Raw genomic sequence first — 19,182 nt, forward strand, 5'->3', positions numbered from 1 at the left:
CTCAATGCGCTGATGTGATGAAATGATCTGTATGGATGGCAGGCAAAACAAAGTTTTACCTCAGTACACTTGACAACAATAAACCAATTTACCAATTTACATTCCCATCAACTGCCCCCAATCCCACCACTCCCCCTTCCAGGCTCACCAGGGCTTTGTCCACCATCCTGGTCTACTCCGTCCTGACTGCCGGCACGGTCAACAATCGGCCCCAGTTGAAGGGCGGCTGTAACTGCAGAGTGGTCCCTACACCAGACCGGGTGTCCAGGACCCAGGTCAGCAGACGAGTCTGCAGGACACCCACAGAGGTGATGGGATCAGCCACCACGCCAACTGTTTTAGGGAGGAGAATGGAGAAGGTAGGGAACATTTGAGGCGGCAGCTCGGCGCAGCTCCGGAGACGTGGATTCAATCCTGACCTCGGGTGCTGACTGTGTGGAGTTTGCATCTTCTCCCTATAACTGGGTGCTCCAGTTTCCTCCCACATCCCAGAGGCGAGCTGGTTGGTTACTTGGACACTGTAAGGATTTTAACCTATGAATTCCAGGGCAAGGACAGGACGTTCAGCCCCTCGATCCTAGCCTGCAGCTGGTCTAATTTCCTCTCCTGATCCTCTACTTGCCAGGGACTGACAGGACAGAGACCACTCGGCTCGAGGGCACTGTGCTGATCCTACCCTCCCACTCTGGAACGCGAGACCCCACACATTGTGGAACAACAGGGTTGTGCCCCATTGAGGAAGCCGTGCTGCCCAACACCTTTCCCCAAATCCGACACCCACTCCGACACAATTTGTTACTTCCCACTGCCCTTTGGAAGAGGCTGCCGCTGACAGGACTGTCGGGAACTCCAGGAACTGAGATAGTAGAACACAGAACAGTACAGCACAGGAGCAGGCCCTTCGGCCCACAATGTTGTACCAAACTAATTAAACTAATGACGCCGCCTGCCTACACAAAGTCCATCTCCCTCCATTCTCTGCATATCCATGAGCCTATCTAAGAGCCTCTTAAACCCCTCTATTGTATCTGCCTCCACCACCACCCCCGGCAGCACATTGCAGGCACCCACCACTCTCTGTGTAAAAATACTTGCCCCACACATCTCCTTTGAACTTTCCCCCTCTCACCTTATATGCATGCCCTCTGGAATTAGACATTTCGACCCTGGGGAAAGGATACTACTTGTTTATCTATGCCTCTCATAAACTTCTATCAGGTCTCCCCTCAGCCTCCGACACTCCAGAGAAAACAACCCAATTTTGTCCAACCTCTCCCTATAACTCATACCCTCTAATCCAGGCAGCATCCTGGTGAACCCCATCTGCGCCCTCTCCAAAGCCTCCACATCCTTCCTGTAATGGGGCGACCAAAATTGAATGCAATACTCCAGATGCAGCCTAACCAGAGTTTTATAAAGCCGCAACATAAACTCCTGACTCTTGAATTCAGCATGCCGTACGCCTTCTTTAGCATCCTATCAACGTGTGCGGTGAAGGTTGCTGTTGTGATTTTACCTGTTGAAGTTTTGCTCCCATGTGTCTGGTCTGCTCCTGTCACTTCTTCGGGGAGTGGGGGCTTGCCATATCACGTGGGATGCATTCTGGTGCTTCAGAGCTTGTCGGGAGATGATTGGGGGTCTCCTGAAATCAGTCCCAGAGTCATCCAGAGCAGAAACAAGGGCTTCAGACCACCATAGCTCCTTGTCCTCACACACACAGTAGTCCGTTGTGGGATACCCCGTTCGATGGGGAAGCTGAACTGCTTCATCACAGAAGGTTCCAAGTTCACCATGTGGATGACTACAGTGATCGCGTACCCAACAGTGTCTCTGTCATTTATTTACTTGCTAACTCTGATTCAGTTTGACCCATCTGAATTCTAAATTAGCTCCATGTGGCTTGTGCATTGGGCAACAGTTTAAGTGGCAGTTGAATTGGCTTACGTAATGGGAGTTCAATCCATTTTTCTCAGAAGTTTGAGAAACTGTAAGGTATTGCATTCTCTAGATCTTTATCGGACTTAGTGAAGTTGGCTGAGCTGTTCTGTTTCTGGACTTCCTGTCACCATTGGCTGTGTCACAATTATGTCTCTTCCTGTCACTGAGGAAACTAAACCCACTCTGGCCTCCACCCCTCCTTCCTCTTCCCCCAGCCAAACCCCTGATTACCAGGTACTGTAGAGCAGGCAGGGTGAAATGTTCAGGAACGTCTTAAATGTTGTGAGAGCATCTGCCTCTACCAGTATATAAAATTATGAGAGGTTTATAAAATCATGAGGATCAGAGATAAGGTGGATGGTCACAGTCGTTTTCCCGTGGTAGGGAAGTCTAACACTAGAGGGCACAGTTTTAAAGTGAAGAGGGGTAAGATTTAGTGGATCCGAGGGGCAGGTTCCCACGCAGAGGGTGGTGGGTGTGTGGAACGAGCTGCCAGAGGAAGTGGTAGAGGTGGGTACAATTACAGTGTTTAAAAGATGTTGGACAGGTACATGGATAGGAAAGGTTTGGAGGGATATGGGCCAAATGGAGGGAAATAGGTCTAGCTTGGATAAACACCTTGGTTGGCATAGATCAGTTGGGCCGAAGGGCCTGTTTCCCTGTTGCATAGCTCCATGTAACAAACAGAAATGCAGCCCCTCAGACCTCTTCCACCATGGCTAATCTTTTACCTCAGTACCACTCTCCTGAGATTACTTCATATCCTATTATCTTCTTAATGTCCAAAAATCTACGGGGGACTTAAAAATGCATAGAACATAGATCAGGCCCTTCGGCCCACAATATTGTGCCGACATAGCTAATCCCTCCTACCCACAGAATGCCCATTTTCCTCTCACTCATGTGCCCATCCAAGCCCCTCTTAAAAGCCCCCAATGAATTTGCCTCCACCACCCTATCAGGCAACGCATTCGAGGCATCCACCACTCTCTCAGTAAAAAACGTACCCGTCATGTCTGTTCTGAAGCTACCCCCTTAAATGCATATCCTCTGGTATTGGATCGCTCAATACTGGGAAAAAGATATTGCTTGTCTGCCCCACATCATTTTATACACTTCCAACAGATCACCCCTCAGCCTCTGCCGCTTCAGAGAAAAGAGCCCAAGTTTGTCCAGCCTCTCCTGATAGCACATGCCCTCTAATCCAGGCAGCATCCTAGTAAACCTCCTCTGCACCCTCTCTAAAGCCTCAACATTCTTCCTACAGTGAGGTGACCAGAGTTGCACGCAATATTCTAAATGCGGCCTAACCAGAGTTCTAGAGAGATGTATCATAACTTCTTGACTCCTATACTCGATTAATAAAGGCAAGCATTGCATAAGCCTTCTTAACCACCCTGTCTACCTGTGTAGCTACTTTCAATGAGTCATGGACTTGCACCCCAAGGTCTCTCTGCTCTTCAGCACTGTTAACTTGAATCTACTCAGTAGCCCTTGGGTGGTGCATAGCAAAAACTGGGTGAAGAAGCATCTTCTCGTCTCACTCCTGAATAAGTGAACCTATTCTGAGGTAGTGTCCTATTCTAGTGCCCCTTGGTTCTAGACACCCCAGCCATGGGAAACAACATCCCCACATCTACCTTTGTCAAACGCTGCAAGACTTTTGACATTTCAGTGAGATCACCTCTCATTCTTCTAAACTCTAATGAGCAGGGGGCAGCCTGCTTAATCTCTCCTTAACATGTCAAACCTCCATCCCAAGAACCAATCGAGAGACCTTCCTTGCCCTCCCTCTTTTTCAAGTATATCCTCAGGTCGGAAGACCAGCTCTGTACAAGATGTTCCAAATCTAACCTCACCAGAGTTGAAATATAATCGCAGTTATCAATTACATAAGAAAGGCTAATTACACATATCTCTTCTCAAAGTTAGAGATGTCAATTGTCGGACATATTCCTGAAGTTCGCATAGTCTCCCACCACTGGTCAGCCATCATGTCAATCTTCGCAGTTCCTGCCCCCTGCCTGAGATCGGAGGTCACTCTTTGTCATCTGATTGGACAATTCTTTCTCTCCAGTTCCTTTCCCCCCCTTCTCACCCACCCTCTCGAATCTGCTCATTGCCATTACCCCCCTAGAGAGCAATATTGCCCCCTTTTACACCTCACTTTAGTTTCCCTGCATTGCTTGTATCAGACCCTTTGATGTACAGGGGACCTTGGGGTCCAAGTCCATAGCTCCCTGAAAGCAGTCACACAAGTCAATAGGGAAGATGTGCAAGAACTTGGCCCGTACATCTCCTTTGAACTTACCCCCTCTCATCTTAAATGCATGCCCTCTAATATTAGACATTTCGACCCTGGGAAAAAGATAGCGGCTGTCTACTCTATGTCCCTTATAATCTTCTAAGCTTCTAATATACTGGGCCAGAAGTCTGTTACAATACATGGGGGCTGATAGACACAAAGTGAATTTGCAAAAGTGAAGAATGGGGGTTAAGGCATGGGAAGAATTGGAAAGCTGGTCAATAGAGCAGGAAGAGCAAACAACTGAGACACAAGTTCAATTCCCATCACAGTAGCTAAGGAATTTAAAGATAAGATTTCTTTATTAGTCACATGTACATCGAAACACACAGTGAAATGCATCTTTTGCTTAGAGTGTTCTGGGGGCAGCCCGCAAGTGTCACCACACTTCCGGCGCCAACGTAGCGTGCCCATAACTTCCTAACCCGTACGTCTTTGGAATGTGGGAGGAAACCAGAGCACCCGGAGGAAACCCACGCAGACACGGGGAGAACGTACAAACTCCTCACAGACAGTGGCCAGAATTGAACCCGGGTTGCTGGCGCTGTAATAGTGTTACACTAACCGCTACATCACTTCAGTTAATTAATCAAATAAATATTTTATATCAGTCTTGAAATATCTGGATTGTCATAAAGTATCCAGGTAGTTGTTTGGTTCCAAACCCACCGGTACAGTGGGGTCTCACCACCATTTTCCCAGGGGCAGTAGGCGCCAACCTTGCCGGTGAGGTCCCCATGTACGGTTGCTCTCCCATTTGCCCAAGTCCCAACGTGAACTGTTTACAGGAAGCACCATCCACAGAGAGGGTTAATGTTCAGCAACGCATCGAGGACTCCTCAGGAACCACAACAGTGGTGCTTGGTCCTTCTTCACAGGTGCCGAGACCACTGCGGGCGACTGGTTGGTTGTCTGAAGCCAAAGGGCTGGGCAAATCCGAGACACTAAGTCTTTTGTAGACCAGTCTGGAGTTCTTCGTCGTAGACATTGGCCCTTTCCGCCTCGTGGGCAGGGAGACTCGGAGTTGCTTCCAGAACTGACTCCTCAGGTCTCGCGACCGCTCCCCTTTCCACTTGATGGTGGTCATCACCGCCTTCAGCCTTTTCAACTCGGCCACTCGGCCGACCTTCTTCACCGGCCGGAACTCTAGCAGTATAACTCTGATCTGGCCAGTGCTGGCCATGCGCTCCGTGCCCGCCTTCAGCTCCAGGAGCGCCTGGGTGCCGTGCGACAGGTAATTGGGACTCAGCACCACCACCAGCCGACGGCTTTTCCAGATACAGGCCAGGGTCTCATCTGTGATGACTGAGGAATGTAAAGTAGGACATGTCAGGGGATGGCAATCAACAGGCAACATACAAACACCTACCACTGGGTCTACCGTACTTCCCAAAGTCCATAGGGCATCCAGCAATGACCCCTAGTTAGACAGCAGTGTTCCGCACAATTTGGTCTCCTCTACATAAGGGAACCAAATGCATTTGAGTGGCCACTCTGGACATCAAAGAACAGGAACAGGCCCTTCAGCCCACCATGTCTGTGCCGACCATGATGCCAATTTGAGCTAATCCCATCTGTCTGCACATAGTCCACATCCCTCCATTCCCAGCCTGTTCATGTGTCCGTCTAAAATGCCTGTTAAATGTTATTATTGTATCTGCCTCCAGCACCACACCAGGCAGCGTGTTCCAGGCACCCACCAATCTCTGTGCAAAAAAAACTTGCCTTGTAAATCCCCCTTAAACTTTCCCCCTCTCACCTTAAAGTTATGCCCTCAAGTATTTGACGTTTCCACCCTGGGAAAAAGACTGACTGTCTACTCTATCTACGCCTCTCATAATTTTAAAAACTTCTATCAGGTCTCCCCTCAGCCTCTGATGCTCCAGAGAAAAAAATCCAAGGTTGTCTAATCTCTCTTTATACCTAATACTCTCTAATCCAGGCAGCAAGGACATTTCATGGCCCCCAGTAGCCTTCCTGATTCCCTGTTCTTTCCTTCTAGAAACTGCAGAGAGTTGTGGACACAGCTCAGCACATCACAGAAACCAGCCTCCTCTCCATGGACTCTGTCTACACTTCCCGCTGCCTCGGTAAAGCAGCCAACATAATCAAAGACCCCACACAACCTGGACATTCTCCCTCCTGCCCCTTCCCAGCAGGCAGAAGATACAAAAGCCTGAAAGAAAGTACCACCAGACTCAAGGACAGCTTCTATCCCACTGTTACAACTTTTGAACGGTGCCCTAGTATGATAAGATGGACCCTTGCCCTCACAATCTAGCTCTTATGGCCTTGCACCTTATTGCCTGCCTGCACTGCACTTTCTCTGTAACACTTTACTCTGCATTCTGTTATGGTTTACCCTTGTATTACCTCGATGCACTGTTGTGATAAATTGATCTATACAAACAACATGCAAGACAAGTTGTTCACTATACCTTGGTACATGTGACAATAATAAACCAATTTACCAATTTATTCATCAAAGCCCCTATCCGACTTCAGCTTCCTAAACCATACATATGGTTCCTATCCCTTTATGGCTAAATTTACAAAATATCATTGTCCAACGTTCCTGAACCTTGCCATCCTTGCCTTTCTTCCTCACGGGAACATATTGGTCCTGAATTCTGACCAGCTGGTATTTAAATGATTTCCACACGTCAAGTGTGGACTTATCAAGAACAGCCACTCCCGATCTACTCTCCCCAGCTCTTGCTTAAGACAGTTGTAATTAACCCTTCCCAATTCAGCCCTTTTCCCCAAGGTCCAGTCTTATCGTTATCCATAACTGTCCGCAAACCAAGAGTTATGATCACTGTTCCCAAAATGCTCCCCCACTAAAACTTCGATCACCTGGCTGGGCTCATTTCCCAATACAGGGGCCGTACTTGGATCATTTACGCACTGTTTCAAGAAACCCTTCTGGATGCAACTGACAAATTCTGCCCCATCTTGAGTTGTGGACACAGCTCCCCCCCCCCTCCCATTGGGCAGAAGATACAAAAGCCTGAAAGCACGTACCACCAGGCTCAAGGACAGCTTCTACCCCACTGTTATAAGCCTATTGAACAGTTCCCTAGTACGATAAGATGGACTCCTGACCTCACAATCTACCTTGTTATGGCCTTGCACCTTATTGTCTGCCTGCACTGCACTTCCTCTGTAACTGTAACACTTTATTCTGCATTCTGTTGTTGTTTTACCTTGTACTACCTCAATGCACTGATGTGATGGAATGATCTGTATGGATGGCATGCAAAACAAAGTTTTTCACTGTACCTCAGTACATGTGACAATAATAAACCAATTTACCAATCTAAGCCTCTGGCACTAAGGGAGTCCCTGTCAATACTGGGGAGATTAAAATCACCCACTACAACAACCCCTTTCCATGCTCCGCCGACATATTAAAAAGGAAGTGATACATGGATTCATTTATTCACAGAGAGCTTCAGCACGGACACAGGCCCTTCGGCCCATTGAGTCCGTGCTGACTATCAAGTGCCCCTTTACACCAATCCTACATTAATCCCATCTTTATTCTCCCCATATTCCCATCAATTCCCACACATCGGGAGCAGTTTACAAATGGCCAACTCATCGACGTGGAAGAAATGAGAGCACCCAAGGGAAACCCACACGGTAACCGGGAGCACGTGCAAACTCTGCACAGACAGCGCCCGAGGTCAGGATCGAACCCGGGTCACTGGAGCTGTGAAGCAGCGGCTCTACCCACCGCCCTGTTTACACCAGCGCTTTGGCGCGTTGTCTGCAGAATGGGAAGGCTGCTGAAGTGGTTCCACAGTGGGGAAAACGGAGCAAGCAACAGACCGAGTCACCGAAGCCAGTCAACCTGTGGGGAAACTGTTGGAGGCAATTCCAAGCAATGGCCGAAAACAGCATCTAGAGGGGCTGAATGACCACACCTCACAAAGGGCTTCATTCTCAACTTGAAAGGTTCAAGTGAAATGTTCAGGAGACAGAGAACAGAGGGGAAGAGAGAAGGAGGATGAGAGGAGACATGATAGAGGTGTACAAAATATTAAGAGGAATAGATAGAGTGGACAGCCAGCACCTCTTTCCCAGGGCACCAATGCTCAATACAAGAGGGCATGGCTTTAAGGTAATGGGCGAGAAGTTCAAGGGAGATATCAGAGGAAGGTTTTTTACCAGAGAGTGGTTGGGGCATGGAATGCGCTGCCTGGGGTGGTGGTGGAGGCAGGTACATTGGTCAAATTCAAGAGATTACCAGATAGGCAAATGGAGGAATATAAAATAGAGGGATATGTGGGAGGAAGGGGTTAGATAGTCTTAGGTGAGGTTTAAAGGTCGGCACAACGTTGTGGGCCGAAGGGCCTGTATTGTGCTGTACTGTTCTATGTTCTATGTTTGAGAATGAAGTGAAGAGCGTGGGTATCAGCCGACACCCTCATACATACCTCCACCAGGCAAACTGTCCCGGTCGTAAATGCAGATTTTGTACCCGTACTCATTTTCCAGGACGGATCGAAGAGTCGTCAGGACAAACTCCTCCTCTTCACATTCCTTGCGTACGACACGTAGGCATCATACTCCTTCCCGTCTGTAGGCCATAAAGAAAGACTTGCAGTGCTCTGCTGCCCGAACATTGACTGTTGTTCTCTCCCTGGACGGGGACCGGTGTTCGCTAGGCTTGGGCCAGGTGTCCAGAAGTCTACTACGAAGAGCATCCCTCAATAGTTCGACAAAGCAAAGGGGCCCAGGTCAATTCTTAGCAGGTTGCATGTTGGACTGGGGGGGAGCAGGGGGGTGCTCTGTGATTGACCCAAGTATCAGTGAGGGGTGGTCATAGAGATGTACAGCACAGAAACAGGCCCTTCAGCCCACCACGTCCATACCAACCTTTTGGCCTATCTGCACTAATCCCATTTGCCTGCTTTAGTACTGTATATAGTTCATAAAATGATGAGAGGCATAGACAGGGTAGACAGAGTCTTTCTCTCTGGGTAGAAGTGTCAAATACTAGAGGGCATAGTTTTACAGGTGAGAGGGGGTAAGTTCAAAGGAGATGTGTGGGGAAAGTTTTTTTTTACACAGAGAGTGGTGGGTGCCTGGAATGTGCTGCCAGGGGTGGTGATGGAGGCAGATACGATAGAGGCGTTTAAGAGACTTTTAGCTAGACACCTGAATACGCAGGGAATGGAGTGATGTGGATCATGTGCAGGCAGAAGGGACTAGCTTAATTTGGCATCGTGTTCAGCAGAATCGTGGGTTGTAGGGCCTGTTCCTGTGCTGTACTGTTCCATGTTCTATGTTTTACATATCCTTCTATGCCTTGCCTATTTAAATGTCTGTCTAAATGCCTCTTAAATAAAGTGATTGTACCTGATTCCATCCGCTCTAACACTTTGCTCAATCTTACACCTCACTTCCATGAGCTTCCCACTACAGTGGAGCTAATCTGCAGGAGAAACGGGAGGTTGCTCGGCCTACAAGACCTCTACTCAAGAAACAAAGTCCTTGATCTGGAATACACAGAGGACACATCAAGAGGCTGAGCTCCAAGGTGTCATCGACTTGTTCATTGAAGAGTGTGAAGGAACGAGTCTCACGCTCAACAAACGCTCTCTACCAACCTGCCCTGCTCTATAGAACCACCATCAGACAATAAAGTACCATGGTAAGACCCTGCAGAACATAGACCATTTTCCGGACCTTGGGAGTCACCTCTCGGTAATGGCAAACAGCAATGAACTTCATCATCACCTTCAGAAAAGATTTAACTTAATTTGGCACAGTATTCAGCACAGACCATAGGAGGCACCCTATTGGGATACATCATGGCTTGTAATGTCAACTGCTCTGTCCAAGACTGCAAGAAACTGCAGAGGGTTGTGGACACAGCTCAGCACATCATGGAAACCAGCCTCCCCTCCATGGACTCTGTCTACACTTCTCGCTGCCTCATAAAGCAGCCAACATAATCAAAGACCCCACCCACCCCGGACATTCTTTCTTCTCCCCCCTCCCATTGGGGAGAAGATACAAAAGCCTGAAAGCACGTACCACCAGGCTCAAGGACAGCTTCTATCCCGCTGTTATAAGACTATTGAATGGTTTCCTAGTACGATAAGATGGACTCTTGACCTCACAATCTACCTCGTTGTAACCTTGCACCTTATTGTCTGCCTGCACTGCACTTTCTCTGTAACTGTAACACTTTATTCTGCATTCTGTTATTGTTTTCCCTTGTACTACCTCAATGCACTGATGTGATGAAATGATCTGTATGGATGGCATGCAAAACAAAGTTTTCCACTGTATCTCGGTACATGTGACAATAGTAAACCAATTTACCAATATACTAGACATGGTGGGCCGAAGGGCCTGTTCCTGTGCTGTACTGTTCTATATTCAATGGGCCAGCACCACCTTGGACCAACCAAGGAACAGAGCAACCAAAGATCAACACTCAGAACTGAAGCTCATGATCTAGCAGCCAGCAGTGATTCCTGCCCCCCTGTTCACTTGAAGGTCGACAAGAGGCACCTCACGGCACTGGAGAGTTACCACCAATATTGTCTCTGCAAAACCCACCAGCAGCGTAATCCTGGTCTCTCCTGGACAATCATGCCCAGCACTAATATAATTACACTCAGCCAACCCCAATGGACAGGCCACACCACTCACACACCAGGCACCAGATGCCTGAAACAGGCACTCTATTCTAAGCCCCATTGCATCTGGTCTGGGAGGGCAATTCAAATGCACGGGCATGTAAGAAGCTGCAGAGAGTGGTGGACTCTGCCCAATACATCATGGGCACATTCCTCCCCACCATCGGTTGTATCTACAGGAGGTGCTGCCTCAAGAAGGCAACATCCATCATCAGAGATCCCCACCATCCGGGCCGTGCCACCTTCTCACAGCTCCCATCGGGCAGGAGGTACAGAAGTTCCACACCACCAGGTTCAGGAACAGCTACTTCCCTTCAACCATTCGGTTCTTGAACCAACCGGCACAACCCTAATCACTGCAGCTTAGCAACACTATGACCACTTTGCACTGAAATGGACTTTGCTTTTTTGTTCTAATTGTGTTTTCTTGTAAAAATTGTGCATAATTTATGTTTAATAGTATGTTTTTCTTGTGAATGCTGCTTATCTGATGCTATGTGCCTGTGATGCTGCTGCAAGTAAGTTTTTCATTTCAGTAGTGTTTACATGTACTTGCGCATATGACAATAAACTCGACTTTGAGGAGGTTCGTTCTGCAAGGCACGGTAAACTTCGTGTCCGTTTGTTGGGCATGGGAGCCCAGGGCAGATAACAAAGGGAGTACACTTCCTCCCATTTGTCCCATCAGTGTCCTCCTGCCCCACCTGTGGCAGAATCTAAAGGTCCCACATTGGTCACCCCAGACCCTAAAGAATTGGAATGGAAGTCAAACCCAATCCCTCAAGAAGAAAGGAAGACTCACCTCCTATCGCTTCATCAGTGCCGAAGTACAGCCTGTAGAACAGAATGATCTCAAACCACCAGAGGTGATACACAATGACTGAGGTGACAAGGATCAGTAACATGACCCCCAACACACTGCTGATTTCAACCGCATAACTAGAAGCTGGGGTCAGAGAAACAAGGAGACAAGTGTTAGAGGGGTAAGAACGGTATAAGGTGCAAGAAACTAAAATCCATCAAAAACCCCGCAGACGCTTGGGATCTGTAACAAAACCAGAAAACGCCGGAAAACTTCAGCAGGTCAGGTAGCATCTGCAGAGAGGGAAACAGCGTTTCCATTCCAGGACCTTATGCAAGGTTCTGACCCGAAACGTTGACAATTCCTTTCCTCCCACAGATGCTGCTCGACCCGCTGAGTTCCCCCAGCAGATAGCTTGCTGTTTCTGTATATACCCTTTACTGAGCAATTTTTATATCAGCAGGTCACCCAACTAAAGAAAGATACCTGGCAACTAGTAAGTGTAGTTATTTCAGGAACTGCAGCAGCTAATTGGTGCACAGAAGGATCCCACAAACGAGCGATTAACCTGTGTTTTGGTAGTGGAAGGAATGTTGGTCACAACACTAGGAAACTGCTCCAGGCTCTTGAAACAGTACCATGACATTGTCACTGCCCACCTGAACGCATTGTAGTCTTGCGATGATAGTGAATGTACCTGTTCTAGAGTCCTAAACTTAAGCCAAAGAAGTCTTATAGTTATGGGTGTCTATCAGTACCCTCACTTTAGGGATATTATACCATATCAACCTATAATGAACATAGAACACTGCAGCACAGTACAGGCCCTTCAGCCCACAATGTTGTGCCGACATCTTATCCTGCTCTAAGATCTACCTAACCCTTCCCTCCCATATAGCCCTCCATTTCTCCATCATTCATGTGGCTACCTAAGAGACTCTTAAATGTCCATAATGTATCTGCCCTCACAACCTCTGCCGGCAGTGCGTTTCACGTACCCACCACTCTCTGTGTAAAAAAACTTACCCCTGACATCCCCTTTATACCTTCCTCCAATCACCTTAAAATTATGCCCCCTCGTGTGAGCCATTTTCTCCATGGGAAAATGTCTCTGACTGTGCACTCGATCTATGCCTCTTTATCATGTACACCTCTATCAAATCACCTCTCACCCTCCTCCTCTCCAAGCTCACTCAACCTATCCTCATAAGACAAAGACTAATTTACTTAACTGCTTTAGTCTCTTTTCTGAAGCGTTTAGCTGTCAATAATCACTATTTCGAGCACTGGGCTTCCCCCTCCAACCAAGGAGGAGATAATTCTGGCTAATGATGCAGATTAAACATAGTTATTTTATTTTAAATGGAGCACTTTTATTTTGAGGAGTAAATTCTAACAGAGATTATAATTGTATAATGGATTTCCAAACACAAGTACAGTTCTTACAAACTAGAAATACATCCCATTCCAATGAGCTACAGACGAACAAGTTGTCTGTCGCAGGAGGAAGGCTCTTCAGAAGAGGTTCTTCTCGGGTGGAGGCTGAGAGGTGGACTCTCAGAGATGTCTCCATCTCAGTAACTCCTCCTCACCCTTACTGCCTTCTAATATTTCTATCTCCTTTTGCCAGTCGTCTAGTGACGACGTCATCTGTACGTGATGTTTTCACAACTGCACTGATCAGGTGAGATGGCAGGACCCTTAGGTTAACACAGGCAAAGTTGTTCCTTCTGATTAGGTTACAGTCTCAGTTAAGTCAACAACAGGCTTCCTGAACCTGGACAGTATTGTTTCTCAAGAAGATGGGTAAATAGTACTAGTTAAAGATTAACAATAAACTTCTCAAACCTTGAGCAGTTTCTTCTGCTGTGCTAAAAAGCTGAGTTTAGCTAAAAGCCTCCGGACCTTGGGTAGTGAATATCCATCACAGCATCAGCTGACTTAGACCATAAGACATAGGAGCAGAATTAGGCCATTTGGCCCATCGAGTCTGCTCCTCCATTCGATCATGGCTGATTTATTTTTCCCTCTCAACCCCATTCTCCTGCCTTCTATCTGTAACCTTCGACACCCTTACTCATCAAGAACCTATCAACCTCCGCTTTAAATATACCCAATGACTTGGCCTCCACAGCCGTCTGTGGCAATGAATTCCACAGATTCACCGCCCTCTGGCTGAAGAAATTCTTCCTCATCTCAGTTTTAAAGGGACGTCCTTCTATTCTGAGGCTGTGCCCTCTGGTCAACATAACAGGCGCAGGAGGAACTCAGCAGGTCAGGCAGCATCTATGGAGGGAAAGGGTATTGGTATTGGTATTGGTATTGGTATTGGTTTATTATTGTCACTTGTACTGAGGTCCAGTGAAAAACTTGTCTTGCATACCGATCATACAGGTCAATTCATTACACAGTGCAGTTACATTGGGTTAGTACAAAGTGCATTGAGGTAGTACAGGTAAAAACAATAACAGTAAAGTGTCACAGCTACAGAGAAAGTGAAGTGCAATAAGGTGCAAGGTCACAACAAGGTAGATCGTGATATATTTTTATATATACAGTATATAAAAAGGTAACACTAATGATTGATCCTTACACGAATGTAAAGGCTTGCACAGTTTTTTATTCTTGTATATAGTTTGTTTTTTATGATGAATAAAGTTTATTTTGGAATTAAAAAAAAGAGAGCTCACCACCGCCTCTACTTGCTCAGGAAGCTAAAGAAATTCGGCATGTCCCCTTTGACCATCACTAATTTTTATCAATGCACCACAGAAAGTATCCTATACATCACGGCTTGGTATGGCAACTGCTTTACCCGTGACCACAAGAAACTGCAGAGAGTTGTGGACACAGCTCAGCACATCACGGAAACCAGCCTCCCCTCCATGGACCCTGTCTACACTTCTCACTGCCTCAGTAAAGTAGCCAGCATAATCAAAGACCCCACCCACGCCAGGCATTCTCTCTTCTCCCCCTCCCATTGGGCAGAAGATTCAAAAGCCTGAAAGCACATACCACCAGGCTCAAGGACAGCTTCTATCTTGCTGTTCTCAGACTATTGAACTGTTCCCCAGTACAACGAGATGGACTCTTGACCTCACAATCCACCTCGTCATGGCCTTGCACTTTATTGTCTGCTTGCACTGCACTTTCTCTGTAACTGTAACACTTTATTCTGCATTCTGTTATTGTTTTCCCTTGTACTACCTTGATGTACTGATGTGATGAAATGATCTGTATGGATGGCATGCAAAGCAAAGTTATTCCCTGTACCTCGGTACATGTGACAATAATAAACCAATTTACCATGAAGGGTTTAATAGTTCATCTGAAAGACGATACCTAACACAGTGTGGCCTCTGCTCAGTACAGAGCATGAATATCAGATAGGTTAGGCCTTCAAGTGTCTGGAGTGGGACTTAAACTGGCAGGCACGGTAGTGTAGTGGTTAGCATAACGCTATTACAGCGCCAGCGACCTGGGTTCAATTCCTGCCGCTGATGTAAGGAGTTTGTACATTCTCCCCTTGTCTGCATGGGTTTCCTCCGGGTGCTCCGGTTTCCTCCCACATTCCAAAGACGTACAGGTTAGGAAGTTGTGGGCGTGCTATGTTGGTGCCGGAAGCGTGGCGACTCTTGCGGGCTGCCCCCAGAACACTCAACACAAAAGATGCATTTCACTGTGTGTTTCGATGTACATGTGACTAATAAAGATATCTTATCTTATCTCAACTTAGGCAAGAATTTAATTCTGTTTCTATTGGACTGGAACCTGAGAGACCAAATCATAGAACAGTACAGCACAGGAACAGGCCCTTCGGCCCACTGTGTCTGTGCTAACCATGATGCCAAGTTAAACTATTGCCATCTCCCTGCACATAGTCCACCTCCCTCCATTCCCTGCCTGTTCATGTGAATCAAATTACAGAGAGTGGAAAGGGTTGCACAAGAGAAACAGGCACTGGGATCCAGAGCAACAAACAATCTTCAGGAGGAACAATCGAAGAGTGCAGAGGGACATTGGTATGATGCATAGCTGGGCTGAGAAGTGGCAGATGGAGTTCAATCCAGACAAGTGTGAGGTGGTACACTTTGGAAGGACAAACTCCAAGGCAGAGAACAAAGTTAATGGCAGGATTCTGGGTAGTGTGGAGGAGTAGGGGCGATCTGTGTTTCATATCCACAGATCCCTGAAAGTTGCCTCACAGGTGGATAGGGTAGTTAAGAAAGTTTATGGGATGCTAGTTTTCATAAGTTGAGGGATCAAGTTTAAGAGCCACGAGGTAATGATGCAGTGCTATAAAACTCTGGTTAGACCACACTTAGAGTACTGTGTCCAGTTCTGGTCACCTCATTATTGCAAGGATGTGGAAGCGTTGAAAAGGGTGCAGAGGAGATTTACCAGGATGGTGCCTAGCTTAGAGAGTATGCATTATGAGGAGAGACTAAGGGAGCTAGAGGAGAGAAGGAGGATGAGGGGAGACATGATAGAGGTGTACAAAATATTAAGAGGAATAGACAGAGTAGACAGCCAGCACCTCTTTCCCAGGGCACCAATGCTCAATACAAGTGGGCATGGCTTTAAAGTAATGGGTGGGAAGTTCAAGGGAGATATCAGAGGAAGGTTTTTTACCCAGAGAGTGGTTGGGGCATGGAATGCGCTGCCTGGGGTGGTGGTGGAGGCAGGTGCATTGGTCAAATTCAAGAGGTTACTAAATAGGCATATGGAGGAATTTAAAATAGAGGGATATGTGGGAGGAAGGGGTTAGATAGTCTTAGGCGAGGTTTAAGGGTCAGCACAACATTGTGGGCTGAAGGGCCTGTATTGTGCTGTACTGTTCTATGTTCTATAGAACTCAGCGGGTCGAGCAGCATCTGTGGAGGGGGAAAGGAATTGTTAACGTTTTGTGTCGAAACCCTGCATCAGTCCATTCAGGATGCAGGGTCTCAACCCGAAATGTCGACAATTCCTTTCCTCTCACAGATGCTGCTTGACCTGCTGAGCTCCTCCAGCAGATTGGTCATTGAATGGGAAGAGTGGATCCCCTTAGGATCGGATAAAAATGAGATACCTTTCCAGACTAAAACCACGTGGGCACTGCTTGAGTTTTCGCTGTTCTGGGCAAAGCAGGTGTAGTTCCTTTGGAGGTCAGCCGCAGTCACCGCCCTGATGCTCATCGTATTGGTAATTCTCTTGTCCTTAAGGTCCAACAGTTCCTCGCTACGAGAAGGAAACACGATTATTGTCACCCTGAGCTTCACCCCTCTCCATCGGCAAGCACAACACCACTCTGCTAGTCACTCACATATCCGTCAACGTGTCCCACTCACAACCAAGCCCTGCCATTTACCTGTTCCTCACAATGTTGGTAACCCTATACAATGCCATGCTGGAATGTGAGGGCCTGGGGAAGGGGGAGAAGGAGGAGAAATGTTTGCATTTATACATTGTCTATCACAATCACTAGGCAGACCAAAGTGCTTCACCGACAGTGATGTATTTTTGACCTCTAGTCAGAGTTTGAATTGGGGCACTTGCACATTGCAATGCACTTTCTCTGTAACTGTGACACTTTATTCTGCATTCTGTTATTGTTTTCCCCTGTACTACCTCAATGCACTGAGTGATGAAATGACCTGTATGGATGGCATGCAAAACAAAGAATTTTCACTGTACCTCAGTACATGTGACAATAATAAACCAATTTGCCAATCACAGCTTTTGACAGGGTTAGTTAAGGATAACCACAGGCACCGGACCATTCCCATAAAGAAGCACAGTTACTGGATTAGAAATCCAAAGATTGGGAGCGATGATCAGACACAGAGCTTCACGACTTTGCACAGCTGCTGCAGAATTTAAACCGGGTTAATTAAAATAAATGGAATGCAAAGTTAACATCAGCAATGATGCCATGAAATCAGGCATAAAAACCCACCTGGTTCGTCAAGGGCCTCTGGGAAGACAACAGCCCTCTTGGGATGTCATGTTCCAGGTGTACATTACATAGGAGTACTGTGTGTAGTTCTGGCTGCCACACCATAGGAAGGATGTAATTAAACCAGAGAGGGTGCAGAAAATATTCACAAAGATGTTGCCTGGATTAGAGGGCTTGAGTTATAAGGAGAGACTTGGTCTGCTTTCCCCAGACTGAAGCAGGCTGAGAGGGAACATAATCGAGGTACTGTATATAAAATTATCAGAGGCATAGATAGGACAGACAGCCAGAGTCTGTTTCCCGTGGTATGCGTGTCTAAAAGTAGAGGATACAGGTTTAAGGTGAGAGGAAGGAGGTTTAAAGGGGTAAATGTTTCACACAAAGAGTAGATGGTATCTGGAATGAGCTGCCAGAGGAGGTGGAGGAGGCAGGAACAGTAACAACGTTTGACTGAGCAGGGCACAGAGGGAGATGAAGTTAATGTTGGTAAGTGGGACTAGTATAGATAGGCATGATGGTCAGCATAGACATGGTGGGCCGAAGGGCCTGATTCTATGCTGTACAACTCCATGACTCTTACTCTTCTGGCTTATATCTGACCCTTGGACAAGATTCATCAGAAACGCCCTCAGGAATGGCTCAGCAGACACTCACAGAGGTCACAGGGGGGTGATAGACACCAGGTTCAGCAGTGATGACTGCAAAATAATGTAACTTTGGGCTCAGATTTTAAACTTGGGATTGTTCTGCTGGGAACAGGACCTGAAACATTAATCCTGTTTCTCCCTCCACAGATGCCGCCTGACCTGCTGAGCATTCCCACCACTTTCTGTTTTAGATCGGACTCCAATCATCTGCAGACCTTTTCTGGTACCTCACCGGATTCTACACCCCCCACCGTGTTGACTGACCGCGCGGACGTGAGACTCCCGCTTAAATTTAGAGATCGAAGCTCAGGACAACTCGAGCAGGAGTACCTCAGAAATACTTGTATCGCTGGGGCTAATTCCTGTGCGTGCTTCCCATCGACGAACCACCAGACTCTTGTGGGTGATCCCCGGATGTAATGGAAAAATGCTCTGCAGGTTAAATTTACTTCTTGACCTGGAGAAGAATTAAACACCAAATGTTAACATACTTACAGGTGAATCAGAGGGACTATATCTGACAAGATCAGGAAAGAATCTCTATTCTCACAGAGACACATGGGGTACACGAGTCTACCACCCAATGGCACGTTTTCCAATTTTAGGTGACCCCCTCTTTTAACCCCTTCCCCCCCACCCTTTTTTTCCCTCTCTCTCCCTCTCCTTCTGATCATCTGATCCTCCCATTCTTGCCTCAGCCCCCGCCCCCCCCACCCCCCTCACCCATCTCTGCACCCTCTCTCTCCTGGTTCTATTCATTCACTTCACACATACGACTCCCCACCACCACACCCCTCCTGAGGAAGTGAAGGGTTAAGAATTGCAACCATACCTATAACTGGTAAACAAAAAATATATATATGCATTTATATTTCTCTAGCAAGGACTAGCAA

General features: G+C 47.0%; 1 protein-coding gene across 1 annotated transcript in view; it reads right to left on the minus strand.

Annotated features, from left to right (window-relative positions):
• Window positions 1-4,556: 4,556 nt before the first annotated feature.
• LOC127571913 (interleukin-1 receptor accessory protein-like) overlaps window positions 4,557-19,182 on the minus strand; it is a 58,613-nt gene continuing 43,987 nt past the window's right edge. Inside the window, 7 exon segments of the mRNA XM_052018660.1 lie at window positions 4,557-5,548; window positions 8,686-8,787; window positions 8,790-8,828; window positions 11,705-11,848; window positions 13,482-13,497; window positions 16,792-16,924; window positions 18,620-18,746. Of these exon segments, the coding sequence (XP_051874620.1) occupies window positions 5,061-5,548; window positions 8,686-8,787; window positions 8,790-8,828; window positions 11,705-11,848; window positions 13,482-13,497; window positions 16,792-16,924; window positions 18,620-18,746 (1,049 nt within the window). The 3' untranslated portion in view covers window positions 4,557-5,060.

Source organism: Pristis pectinata, chromosome 6, assembly GCF_009764475.1.
Source record: "Pristis pectinata isolate sPriPec2 chromosome 6, sPriPec2.1.pri, whole genome shotgun sequence".
Taxonomy (NCBI): domain Eukaryota; kingdom Metazoa; phylum Chordata; class Chondrichthyes; order Rhinopristiformes; family Pristidae; genus Pristis; species Pristis pectinata.